We start from the raw sequence: 14222 nt of genomic DNA on the forward strand, positions 1-14222 counted from the left end.
GGGAGGGTCAGAGAGAGAGGGAGACACAGAATCTGAAGCAGGCTCCAGGCTCTGAGCTGTCAGCCCAGAGCCCGACGCGGGGCTCGAACTCATGGACCGTGAGATCATGACCTGAGCCGAAGTTGGACGCTTAACTGACTGAGCCACCCAGGTGCCCCGATGACTATTTTTAAAAATTGTTTTTGCATATGTCTTTCAGCATTTTTTTGTTTTGTAATTACAAGTAAGTTTTAAAAAATATACTGTAAGCAATAGCAGCTGTTTTTTTTTTTTTTTTAAATTAAAAAATACTTAAATGATAAGCTTCAATGCAAAGTACCATGCTTTAGTATCAGGAAAGAGAGAAATATGAGTCGTTCTGTTTTGATGGAGTTCACATTCTAGGGGAAAGGGGAGGAGGAGAGAGAAGCAATCAGTATGTTCTATCAGCACATACTTGGTGGATTTGAGGAACCCTTTAGGGTGAGTAACACTGGAACCTTCACTCCAGAGATTTGCTGGTGGCTGAAAATTGGGGATGGGTGTGAGGTTGAGAGAGAAGCAGAGGAAATTGTTTAGAATGAAAGCATTGAAGTTCAGGATGTCAGTGAGGAGCAGGGAATAGTCTGGTATGCCTGGAATATAGATGTGGTCTGCAGGAGAATCATATTTTGTGTGTAAGCTGGTCCTGGAAGAATTGGATATCATTCAGGGGTTTTGGGGTGGGGATTGGAGCAAGAGGGTATCTTTAACAGGGTATGTTTGGGGAATGGACATGACTGTCAAGAGAATGCTTGTGGCAGGCCTGCAAGGGAGACAGTAGGATAATGCCTAGAGACAGTAGGATAATATCTAGGGTAGATCTGTACCCGATTATGGGGGAATTTTAATGCCAAAGCAAAGATTTAGAGTTTATTCTGCAGCAGCAAAGAGCTGTCCAATTCTTGTTATTTTAAAATATGGATAGTGCCATGAAAACCAGAGTTTTAGATTGGATTTCTTTCCATGAGAAGGTTAATTTAGAGGGACAAGATGTTGGGGAGGCAGAGAGACCAATAAGTAGGCTCTTGCCAGAGGAAATAAAGAGACATGAGAGCAGAGAGGCCAGGAAAAGGGGTGTCTGAGATGGGGGCGAGTTTCTAAAGGTATATATTGTCTTGGCAAGACAATTGAAACATTTCCTACTTATTTATTTACATAATGTTGAGGGAAAGGATTCAGCAGATACCCTAGAAGGAAGTGTTATGAGGACAAAAGTTGGCTTATAGTTCTTATTTTCGTTATTCTCATACATCACCTTGTGGGGGGTCGAGAGGGTGTGGCCTGTGTTGCCCACCTGAGGCAAGCCCACTTTTGGTTTATATGCTGGCTAAAACTGCACTCTTGTTGGTTTCCATCTCTGCAATTTATTTGTCAGTGAATGCATTTTTAACTCCTTTGGTTCCAGGGCTGATGATTTAGGATGTATTTTTATGTGGTTTAAAAGGATGTAGGATATAGTTTTATGTGGTTTAGGGCAAGCAGATTATCAGACTTCTCGGTAGGTAGAGATGACATCTACAATTGGATTTTCCCATCCTTGACGTTTGAAATGAGAAATAAAAATTATCTTTTCGGATTTACATGCCAAGACACTCCCAGTAGAATAAGCTGAGAATAAAGTAAAATGCTGTTTGGGGTGGTTGGTAATCTTTTAATTATGAAATAAGCCTTTTGATTTTAATCTTCCAGAATGTATAATACTGATCCAGGAAAACAGCCTTTTTAAAGTTCACATCCTGCTGACTCCTTCAGATGAAAAGCTTCTACCTCTACCCCATATTTTGCAAGCGAAAGTAAAAATATCATTAATCTTGTCTCTCTTCCATGCCTGCCTATAAAAGACTGTTCAGTTTGGAATCAGTCCTGAGCCATGAAGGCAGTATTCCAGAGTGAATGCTTAGGTTTCTGGAGCCAGGACCCACAGCTGGAGGTTCACAGCCTTAATCCAAGAGTGGGTTGAGGGGACTTAGGCTTTCTTGAAAACATCTCCCTTGTCATACCTTCTTGTTGACCTATCCTGGCCTCCTTCACACATCTACATATGCATAGCAAAACTTTGGACATGATAAATTTTATTGTTTTTGTTCTTTTGTGGCATCTGAAACAGCTTGTACAATGAAGACAGAAATCTGCTTCGAATTAGAGAGAAGGAAAGACGCAACCAGGAAGCTCACCAAGAGAAAGAGGCATTTCCTGAAAAGATCCCCCTTTTTGGAGAGCCCTACAAGGTATTTATTGAATACTAGAAAGTCTGATTTATCACCGTATTTAACTCTGCATTGAAAATGAGTTTGAACAAGGGTCACAAACGTGAAAATAAAACAACTTATCTTAGGTTGGTTTTGAAAACAAACTATGAAAATTCTCTGAACATTGTTGTGCAAATTACCAAAGTTTATAGTCTTTTGTAATGTCAGTCTCTTGTCTTTAGTAATATTTGTCCATGACAGGCTTCTCAACAGGGGAACTGAGTTTAAATTTCATGTTACGTTTCCTGTCACATTAAATTGAAGTTTTGTGGGTTTTTTTCCCCTTTTAAATGGTATTATGTAACATTGTTTATTAAATAGTGGTTTTCCTTAGTTTTTTTTTTTTTTTTTTTCTGGTATCTAACTCTGCTGTCTTTCCTTTTTCAGACAGAAAAAGGTGATGAGCTATCCAGTCGAATACAGAACATGTTGGGAAACTATGAAGAAGTGAAGGAGTTCCTCAGTACCAAGTCCCACCCTCATCGCTTGGATGCTTCTGAAAATAGGTTGGGAAAGCCAAGATATCCTTCATTTCCTGAGAAGGGGAGCAGCATTCCACCCCACCCCTTCCACACCAGTGCCCACCACCAGCCTATTAACACTCCTGCCTCCGGACCACTTCCTGTTGGTAACAATAGCCACAATCCAAAGATGGCACAGCCAAGAATGGAACCAATGTCAAATCCTCATGTCAGAGGCTATGGCCCACCAGACAGCCAGCACCTGACCCAAGATCGCCTCGGTCAGGAGGGGTGTGGCTCTGCTCATCACAAAAAAGGTGACCGCAGAGGTGATGGAGACCGCTGTGCTTTGGTGACAGACTCTGTTCCAGAGAGGGAGCTCTCTCCCTTGCTCTCCTTGCCTTCCCCAGTGGCCCCCTTGTCACCTGTACATTCCAACCAGCAGACTCTTCCCAGGACACAAGGAAGCAACAAGGTTCACAGCAGTAACAGTAACAATAAAGGCTATTGCCCGGCCAAATCTCCCAAAGACCTAGTGGTCAAGGTCCATGATAAAGAGACCCCTCAAGACAGTTTAGTGGCAGTTGCCAGCCTTGGGGTAGCCCCTCCCCAGCCACCTTCTCAGACTTTCCCCCCACCTTCCCTCCCCTCAAAAACTGTGGCAATGCAGCAGAAGCCCACGGCTTATGTCCGGCCCATGGATGGTCAAGATCAGGCTCCAAGTGAGTCTCCTGAACTGAAACCACTGCCGGAGGACTACCGGCAGCAGACCTTTGAAAAAACAGACTTAAAAGTGCCTGCGAAAGCCAAGCTCACCAAGCTGAAGATGCCTTCTCAGTCGGTTGAGGTGAGTGAAATTTTGTATCTGGGACAATTCTAGTGTGAAGGAAAATTTGAGATGGAAGGTTCTGGAGAATTGGGGGCATGGGTGTCAATGGCTTTTGGGTTGTGAGACTCCTTTTTGGCTTTGGGATCATGTTGACCCAAGAGAACTCAGGTCTGAGCTAAATTGCTGATGACGGATACTGAAATGTGATTTTCAGGAAGGTCTTTAAAAAAGTACTTTTATTGGGCCATAACTTATATGCTGTAAAATATAGAGATCATGAGTACCGTTCGCTCCGTTTTATAATCTACAACCCAATCACGGTATTTATCATAAGACATTTTCAGGAAGGTTTTGAGCTATTGTTTTTGTTTGTTTGGGGGAACACTGACTTCTTTAACATTGTAGAGCAAAAAAAAAAAGTTAAGACTTCCTCTACCCCAGTTAGTTTTTCTGAGATCTAAACCATACAAAAGTGAAAGTAAGAGGTTAAAATGTTGAAGGCAAAGTATTTCTAAAGATTATAAAGATTTCCCTGTAAATTATAAGAAACTCTGAAACTGAAGTTCTGTTTTATTTACCACCTAAAAAAGGAGTGGGGGTATGGTGACCTCTCATTTGAAAGTGAGTCACAAATATAATACAGAATGTTATTCAACTCTGGCTTTTTCAAGTAACCAAAATACTTTATCTTTTTAAACAAAGAAGAAATTCCTTTTTCTGCTCCTTTGTAAATGGCAGCATTGTGTTTGAATGAAGAGAATCAGAGCACACATCTTATCACTGGAATTCTAAATTAGCAACAGTTAGTTACTCCAAAATTCAGATTAGTAGTGCAAAGTGAAATGTTTGAAGTGAATTTGTCTTGAAGCTTATCTGTTAAGGTAATGTCCTTGGTTTAGTCACATCTATTGTATAAACATTCTAATTTGCATATCCATTGCTCAAAGGCTTTTGTGGGCACCCAGATATCAGTCTTACCTAGTGCTAGAAGGTAAAATTCCTTAAGGTTTAAAAACAAAACCAAAACAGACTCCAGGATGCTTAACTGGAAAGATAACCCTTATCTTGAAGAAGGAAAATCTGTTCCTCTGGGGTGTCAGCTTTTGGTTTAAAGAGGTTATGGCTCCATCCACAGTCAGCTGTTGAGATGGAGTGTCTCTGGATGTTTTCACCATGTGACTTATTTGGAGGCTGAGGAAAAATAGGAAAGCGGGAGGAAAACAAGTGGTAGAAATGGCCAAAATGGCAGAACTCATAACTCCCATAAGTTATGAAAATTCACTGTAATGATATTTACTAAACATTGTGTGCTGGGCTAGGGGGAGAGGTAGGCAGCAAATTAAGTTAGAGTGAAATGAAGTGAGATCTTCCCTCACAATGGTCAGTCAGCCAGCCTGCCTTATAATTCAGACAATAAAGAATTTAGTGGGATTTTCTTTGCCTTATTTATCAAATAACTGTTTTCCTAGTTTAAAAAACAGATAAGGGGGAAATTTAAACATATTTTCTTTAAAAACAAAAAACCATGCCACTAAAAATTGCTTTAAAACAAGTTTAAGGCAAATTAGCAAATATTTGCATTGTCTGCCAAATGCTCCACCATATGCTTAAGCGCAGGGTGGGATGCCAGGCAAGTATTGGTGCTGCCCCAGGAGAGATGACAGTCTAGTGTGTACATCAGCCTCCACACATGAAACAGTTAGAGGTCAGTGGAGTCCAAACTATCTACTACTTGGTTCCTAGGAGAAAGTTTCAAGTGGCCCTCATAAAGCGGTGAACCTAGGTAAATTGAACCAATGGGATTTCTAATAGACCTTCCAGGGGAGAGAATCCTAGTCAACTTTTTGCTTTCTTGGTGAAGAAAAGATAAGCCAAGTTGAGATTTCTCCAAGGTCTCAAAGCTCCTCAGATGTAATATGTTAGGCCATAGGACCATGCTAGATGGCCCTGGAATATTTTCTGAATGGATATTTGAAAGGAACAAAATCCTCTATAGGTTTGGTGATTGGAGCATGGGGTTTTCTTGGCCCAAGGTCATCTGCTGTCAACAGTTTGAGCAGATGTGAACCTTTCATCTTGGGCCTGTGCTGTGTTCCCAGTTAGCATTCATTTTAACATGGTGGTGGCTCCGTCTAGTTTCTGCTCAGGGTTCTCGGGCTGCTGGCAGCTGTGGTGCCGACTGCCTTGAGCCCCTGGAGATGGAGGGCTCAGGGCAGCCTATGTGAAGGGGGGGATTCAGAGTTAAGCTCTTGGAATGAAGGGGGAATAAATCTGGAAAGCAGGGGTATTAGTGTTATCTGACTAGGTTTCAGATCTGTTTAGCTCTTTTATCTAATATCTCACATTTCATAGACTTAACATTAACTTCACACACCTGATAAAATGGGTATTTTTAAATATTTTTTTTAAAGTGTAGGTTGAATTTGAGGCACCTGGGTGGCTCAGTTGGTTAAGCAGCCGACTCTGTCTCTTTTTTTTAATTTGAAATCAGTCTTATTTTATTTTATATTTTATTTTATTTTTTAATGTTTATTTTTTAAATTTACCTCCAAATTAGTTAGCATATAGTACAACACTGATTTCAGGAGTAGATTTCTTAATGCCCCTTTCCCATTTAGCCCATCCCCCCTCACACAAGCCCTCCAGAAACCCTCTGTTTGTTCTCCATATTTAAGAGTCTCTTATGTTTTATCCTCCTCCCTGTTTTTATATTATTTTTGTGTTCCTTTCCCTTACATTCATCTGTTTTGTCTCTTAAAGTCCTCATATGAGTGAAGTCATAAAATATTTGTCTTTCTCTGACTAATTTCGCTTAGCATCATACCTTCCAGTTCCATCCACGTAGTTGCAAATGGCAAGATTTCATTCTTTTTGATTGCCGAGTAATACTCCATTGTATATTTATACCACATCTTCTTTATCCATTCATCCATCAATGGACATTTGGGCTGTTTCCATACTTTGGCTATTGTTGATAGTGCTGCTGTAAACATGGGGGAGCATGTGCCCCTTTGAAACAGCACACCTGTATCCCTTGGATAAACACCTAGTAGTGCAATTGCTGGGTTGTAGGGTAGTTCTATTTTTAGGTTTTTGAGGAACCTCCATACTGTTTTCCAGAGTGGCTGCACCAGCTTGCATTCCCACCAGCAGTGCAAAAGAGATCCTCTTTCCCTGCATCCTCGCCAATATCTGTTGTTGCCTGAGTTGTTAATGTTAGCTATTCTGGCAGGTGTGAGGTGGTATCTCATTGTGGTTTTGATTTGTATTTCCCTGATGATGAATGATGTTCAGCATTTTTTCATGTGTCAGTTGGCCATCTGGATGTCTTCGTTGGAGAAGTGTCTATTCATGTCTTGTTCCATTTCTTCACTGGATTATTTGTTTTTTGGGGTGTTGAGTTTGATGTGTTCTTTATAGATTTTGGATACTAACCCTTTATCCGGTATGTCGTTTGCAAATACATTCTCCCATTCGGTTGGTTGCCTTTTAGTTTTGCTGATTGTTTCCTTTGCTGTGCAGAAGCTTTTTATTTTGATGAGGTCCCAATAGTTCATTTTTGCTTTTGTTTCCCTTGCCTCTTGAGATGTGTTAAATAAGAAGTTGCTGCGGCCAAGATCAAAGAGGTTTTGCCTGCTTTCTCCTCAAGGATTTTGATGGCTTCCTCTCTTACATTTAGGTCTTTCATCCATTTTGAGTTTATTTTTGTGTGTGGTGCAAGCAAGTGGTACAGGTTCATTCTTCTGCATGTTGCTGTCCAGTTTTCCCAGCACCACTTGCTGAAGAAACTGTCTTTATTCCATTGGATATTCTTTCCTGCTTTGTCAAAGATTAGTTGGCCATACGTTTGTGCGTCCATTTCTGGGTTCTCTATTCTGTTGCATTGATCTGCGTGTCTATTTTTGTGCCAAGGCAGCCGATTCTTGATCTTGGCTCAGGTCATGATCTCACAGATTGTGGGATTGTGAGATTGTGAGATTGAGCTCTGCATGGGGCGCTGCACTGACGAGAGTCTGCTTGGGATTCTCTGTCTCTTTTTCTCTTTGCCCCTTCCCGTCTCTCTCCCTCTCCTTGAAATAAATGTTAAAAAGTATAGGTTGGGTTAAAGTATCAAATTTTAATATTCTCACGAATCAAAGGGAAGCATAGAGATGGGACGTCAGAGAAAGCAGGGAATTAGCCCCAGAGCAGTTAAACTCTGAATTTAGGACCAGAATATTAGCAATTATCTTCGGCTGTTTGTGGCATTGGAGCAGAAGGATAGAGAATGGGGATAGAGGAAATCGGCTGTTGGTGCCCCTTCGAGAAGGGGTATGGGGGTAGCTAAGTGGTTTTCCTTTATTTGCTTAATTTGTCCTAAGGCAAGTCAGAAGAGGTTTTCTTTCCTGGCTTTTTGAGTGTGAGGGTTTTGCGGTTTGTTTGTTCATCTCCACCCCTTTCCCCGTGGCTTCCACGAAACAGTATTTTTAAAAAATGAACCAAATTGGGAAAATCCTCTTGTCTGCTTGGCTCTCTTTCATTCTCAAGCCACGTACATATGAATTCCTTACACAGTCCTTTCCTTTTGTGGGAGATGAACATGGTTTGTACATTTTAGTTGTTTCTCCTAAAAAATGGTATTCTTCTCTGGAATAAATCATCTTCATAGTTAAAACTTAGTCTTTCCTGGGGTGCCTGGGTGGCTCAGTCGGTTGAGCGTCCGACTTCGGCTTAGGTCACGATCTCACAGTCCGTGAGTTCGAGCCCCGCGTAGGGCTCTGGGCTGCTGGCTCGGAGCCTGGAGCCTGCTTCCGATTCTGTGTCTGCCTCTCTCTCTGCCCCTCCCCCATTCATGCTCTGTCTCTCTCTGTCTCAAAAATAAATAAACTTAAAAAAAAAAAAAGTTTTTCCTAAAATCTACAGGAAAGAAAGTGATCAGCAGGTCAATATTATGACCACCTAGAGGCCTGGCTCACAAAAATCTGCACTTGGTCTTTCTGGGGGCGTGTTAGTTCTTCTGTATCAGCTGGGAGATGTGTAGTGGCGTGAAGTGATCCGTGAGGGTACAGCCAGGCCTCAGCGATCTTAATGGGTGCCTTCCAGGTGTAGAGTTGCCCCATTGGAGATGGACCTGCCCAAATGGAAGGCTGAGGTTCCTCGCTGTCGCCCCTTTCTGCCTAAAGATAACAAACGGATGTGAGAGAGGAGCTGTGGTATTTCTGTGTTGTGCCTCTGAGCATGGACCCTGAGAGAGGGAGAGACGGAGGGGAAGGGGAAGGGAGGGAGAGAGAGTTAGATACAGGATTTAGGAAATAGATGTTTTATTGAAACAGACAAATGGAATATGCTGAGATGGGAATTTTAAATATATTGGATTTAGAATATTAGACTTGTGAAGCTAAACATACAGCCCTTTCATTTGGTAGGAAGGCCTAGGCAGGTGAAATCACTTGATTTTGCCAAGATTTATTATAATTAGTAACTCTGGCTCTGTTGAGCCAGAGCTAGCACCCTCAGTACTGTGATCTTTCTACTTCTGCTTGTTAAGTAGGAATGGATACCACTGGACCATCTTGAGCATAACAGTGATAAATCTTTCTTTTAAAAAAAAATAATAATAATTCTGGCTTCTGGGTGGAAAAAGGCTTGAAGGGGCAAGGGTTGAAGCAGGGAGACCAGTTAGGGGCTGAGAAATGATGATGGCTTAGAGTAGGATGATAAGAGTGGGCTTGGTGCACACTGGGCAGATTTCTGGATGTTTTTGACCGGGAACTGGTAGGGCTTTGATTGGTTAGAGATGGGAATGAGACTGAGGTGAGGGAAAGTGAGGCATCAAGGATTTTTTTTTTTTTTTTTTTTTTTAACTTGATAGGTGTGGATGCTGGGATGATAGCTGCTACTGAGGTGGAGTTGATCTTGGTGTAGCAAGTTTGGAGGGAAAGGCAAGAGGTCTGAGTAGATCAAATACCTAGCTTGAGATGCTGTTATTTGTCCAGGTAGACTCGACAAGTCTCTGAGACCGGCTTAGAGAAACTGTTAAGACTGGAAATGATAACTTTGGTCTGTGTTTGCATACAGTAGGGATTTAAAGCTTTGGGACTGGACTGCCTGAGAAGTCCCTGAATCAAGCCCTTCCTGGCTCAGCTTACCTGTGGCTAGAGGCAAGTGGGTGGGAAGAAATGAGGGTGGCTTCATCTTCAGAAGCAAAAACTGAAGATCATTCTGGGAACTTGAGAATCTGCTTATAAAAGAGTAGAAATGAGAGGTTTCCATTTTTTTTTTTCTTTTTCACTTAGAGTTTGAAGTGTACATGTAAATGGTACAATTATCTTAATTTACTTATTGGTATCTAGCAGAATTTAGTATCAGTTTAAATTTGCTACTGCTTCTATCTCCTTATGTGGTCCCATGCCATACCCCTCCAGGTAAATTTGATTTTGAGTCCTAATGGTCTCTGATTACCTTGTGGCCTCTTAGGGCATCAGTGAGGGATGATTTATATTACCAAATGCTTCTAACTAATTTCCAAAACCCAGGTGTCACCTGCAGCTGTCAATGCCATTTTGGATCACCTTGATTCATGGCAACTCTTAAACTGAATCTTCCATTTTCAGCCTAACAGTGTGAGTTGGTCCATGGTGGAAAACTCTGTGATAGTGGTTTCACTTTACATTCGTTTGTACAGTCTTTCCTTCTTCCATATTTAGTTCTCTTATTATCTTAAAGTTGAAAAGAGCAACTTCCCTATTACACAATGATGTAACCCTTCAGGCAGTTCACTTTTGGTGTGTCGATGGTATGTGTCCTGCTGATAAAACACTCTTGTAGAGTTAAGAAGCACACCCTCTCCCCTATACACCATGAATTCTCCAACTTCTAACTAAAATATCTAGGGCACCTGCTATGTGCCAGGTGTAGTGCTGGGGATGGGGTTACAATGGTGGGCCAAACAGATGGTTCTGGTCCTCTTGGACCTTAACTGTCTAATTGGGAACTGACATTCAAGTAACCACTCAGATTAAGTTGTAAGAACTTTGGCCAGCACTATAAAGGTATCCACAGATGATTTATTATAAGAAGGATAAAGGGGGACTGCAGTTTAGAATGCAGGAGCTAAGAGAAGAATTCACACAAGACCTGAATAGTGAGTAAAAAGAGGGAAAAAAGTGAGGGATTGTCCTAGTCTGATTGGGCTGCTGTGAACAAAATATCACAGACTGGGTGGCTTATAAACAACAGAAATTTCTCACAGTTCTGAAAGGTGGAAGTCCAAGATCAAGGCAGTAGCATGACCACAGTCTCAAGACCTTCTTCCTAGTTCCCTGTTGACATCTTCTCACTGTATCCTCACTTAGTGTAAGGGGCAGGGATCTCCGTGTAACTTCTTTTGTAAGGCACTAATCCCATTTTTGAGGGCTCTACCGTTATGACTTAACCATCTCCCAAAGGCTCCACCTCTTACTGTCCTCACCTATGGGGTGTCAACATGAATTTAGGATTTCCACATGAATTTGGGGGGCACATGACCATTCAGACCATAGCAGATGTGCCAGGGGTCAGGGAGCATCAATATTCCAGGAAGAGGGAACAGCATGTGCCCCTGGCTTATGCCACGTGATGTGTGGAGACTGTTACAAGTCCTCTTGGGTTAGAAGCCCACTACTGTCGATCAAAGAGAATTTTTACATTCATTCTGAGACGTGGCAACACAGCAGAATCACCTGGGGGAAGCCTGCTAAAGATACAACTTGTTCAAAATTCCTTTGCTCCAGGAGATTGATTCAGCAGGTATACAGGTAGGCTCAAGAATCTGTATCTTTGATTTTCATGAGGTTTGTTCTAGGGTCTAGAAATGAAAACTGCAGCAGAAGAGCTGAAATGGACCCCAGCAGGGTTAAAAGAGTGCCCTCTTCTCAGCGGTCCCTGTCTCCCATGTGGGCCTCAGGCTAAAAGATCCTGCTGAATTGGTGGGGCTTTTCCTGTCCAGAAGGAAATGAGAGCAGCCTCAGGGAAGAAAAAGGAGTAGGACCCCAAAGACTCCACTTTGTTGTGCATCAACACTCACAAGCTTGTGGGCAAAGATTCTGATGCAACCTTATCTAGTTTTCCTCAGTTTTCTAAAGATGTTTTTATTACAGTAACAGTAATTTAATAGCAAATTAGATTCCAGGAGCTAGTGCTCAGTGAACTTGGGCAGACCTGCCCTACTTAAATGTTTATGTTAAGAAAATGATAACAAAGCAGAAAGGTCATCTGTGTACACAACTCCTTGATGATGCCTGCAGCAGAATACTTCCTATCTTAGGAGAAATACTGAATAGTAACCAACCTGGATCTGCTTAGACACTGGCTAAAATTTAGAGCCCCCAAATAACTAAATAAAGAAGTGAAAAAGTAGTAGCAAGTGACTGATGGAAATTTTAGAGCAGAAGCTACAGACAGACAGCCTGAGCACTAGACAGGGCCTGTAGACGATTTTGTTTTGCTTCTGTAATGTGTGTATTTTTTTAGGGTTTGGGGGTTCCCCCCCCCACCGCCCGGCCTTTGAGCCAATATTTACAAACTGGAGAAAATCAGATTTTCAATTTCACCATTAGAGCTGAGTAGAAGCTTCCGCCTTTAATGTCCTGATCCTGGTAGTTGTTTTTGAGTTTGAAGAAACACTTTAAACTTTGAAGGAAACATTCTAAGTAATAAAAGCAAGACATTTTTGAAAAGTTCAAAAATTGCTAGAAATGAGTTAGTGTGAATAATAGAATTACTTATAGTAGCCGAAGAAGCAAGCCTACAATTGAACCTTGAAAATCTTTTTGGGTGGTATTAATTGGAGTTGTTTTCTTTGTACGTTTTATGTTCTCTTCCTTCTCAAAACGCCAGAAGTACATTTGGTACCAGGATAAGAAATTCCTGTTCCTCCTTGTTGTTTTCACACTTGAGATGTTTGTGGAGAGTTACTGGATCCCCCATGGGTCCCTCACATTGTGCCTTTGCCAAAATGGAGACATTCAACTCTTTAGAAGCTTTCCAGGCCGTGCGCTCTCCCAGGCCCTCATGTAGCCACCGGAGTCGTTTCAGCTCTTGTCTAGATTAATTGTGATTTATTTTGAGCCAACTGATAATCTTCAGGGACAGAAAACCCAAAGGAGAGTCTTGTTGATGAGTGAGTTTTAGTAGTTTTGATTTTGGTTGTTTTGATGGGAGTGACCATTACTAATGGGATATTTAAGCAGAAGTCCTTTTAAGAGAGAATCCTGGTTCCTGTTATCATAACAAGTTTATTTTTTGGCCTTGTATTTCTCCTCTCCAGTTGCCAAGATCTGTTTGAAAATCGTTATTTTCCGAGGTTAACTTTGCTGCGTGTTCACATTTTCCAAGAACTTTAGAAGCAGCTATTTTTACACTGATGCTGTTTCTTTAATTGTTGAAATCACTAGGTTGACAGTTTTTTCCCCCATAGAGGTTCAGGGTCCACACACACCATTAGTTTTCTCTTGAACTTCATTTCATTCCCTATTTAAGCTTGGCCTACTTTCTCTCTGCATATTTCCCCCCTAACCCTGTGGTAATTTGTCAAGCCTGCTCTAATCTCCTTAATCCTTTGGCTGAAGGGTTTTGAGGTTTAATGTTTTAATCTGGGGGCCTCAGTATTTAAGTAATTAGAGGTCCTATTTCTAGCTCTGTCCCTTAGATAACTCACCTTAGGTTTTTTGTTGTTGTTGTTGTTGTTGTTCCAATTTACAAATAGTAGAACTCTGAAAATATATATTTGACAAGAATTTGAAGCTTGAATTGAACTACATGAATTAAGAAAACAAAGCATTCTGTATTCAAATTTCCTGTAGTTACAAACTCAAGCTTTATAGATGCTCCTTTTCCTTACAGCCAATTCTTAAAAAATCTTCTGCCTCAAAGCAAATATTTGCTAGTGCATTGTAGGGAAAAAGAATTTTTTTTTTTTTAACAGATTTTGGTGCTGTAGAGTTTCTTATGTTGCTTCCAACATTTTTTCATACTTGAGAACATGTGAATTTGTAAAAAAAATTCTTTTTTTCCCTGGTATCAAATAATCTAGACATTCTTTAAAAATGTTAAAAATTCTTTTCCTGTCAAGAACAGTTTGGTCAGAAAGTATTCACATTGTTACATTCTAGGTTTCCGCCTTTTTAGGCAACAAGTATTTGAACACCTACTAGATATAAAGGGAGCTAATGGGAGAGAAAGACATTGACACAATACATTTATTATATAGTGCAAAAAAAATAACAAAGTATCATCAGGATGAAAAAGGTAGTGTGGAACCACTAATTACAGTCTTAAAGAGCTCACACTGTTTTCTTGTTTATGGTGGGACCAGTTCTGAATGCTTTATGTGCATTAACTCATTTAATCCTTGCAACTATCCCCATGTGGTAGGCACTATTATTATTGCAGTTTTATTGAGAGACTCAGAGTTAGAGAGATTCAGTTGTCCAGGCTTACCCGGCCTTAAGTGCTGGCTCTGGAATCCAGATCTAAGTAGCCTGGCTTGAGTCCACACTCTTAACTGTGACCCCTATATTAAGTTGCCTTTCAAAAGAGGAAGCTGCACATTTTTTTAGAGTTGACTTTTGTAGCACTTTGGGTTTTGGGTATTGGCAAAAGTGCATTCCAGGCTCAAGTACTCAGGGGAGAAGAAACATGGAG

The 14222-nt window shown here is 41.0% G+C and overlaps 1 protein-coding gene across 11 annotated transcripts in view; it reads left to right on the forward strand.

Annotated features, from left to right (window-relative positions):
* The window catches only part of AFF1 (ALF transcription elongation factor 1), a 265697-nt gene that overhangs the window by 154033 nt on the left and 97442 nt on the right, over positions 1–14222 (forward strand). For all 11 annotated transcript variants that reach the window (XR_007457826.1, XR_007457825.1, XR_007457824.1 and 8 more), the window contains 2 exons: positions 2129–2249; positions 2658–3578. Coding sequence is in view for 7 of the 11 variants with exons in the window: in XM_049630826.1 (XP_049486783.1) it covers positions 2129–2249; positions 2658–3578 (1042 nt within the window). In the remaining 4 variants the exon portion in view is untranslated. The remainder of the gene's footprint in view (positions 1–2128; positions 2250–2657; positions 3579–14222) is intronic.

Source organism: Panthera uncia, chromosome B1 (genome assembly GCF_023721935.1).
Source record: "Panthera uncia isolate 11264 chromosome B1, Puncia_PCG_1.0, whole genome shotgun sequence".
Lineage (NCBI taxonomy): Eukaryota > Metazoa > Chordata > Mammalia > Carnivora > Felidae > Panthera > Panthera uncia.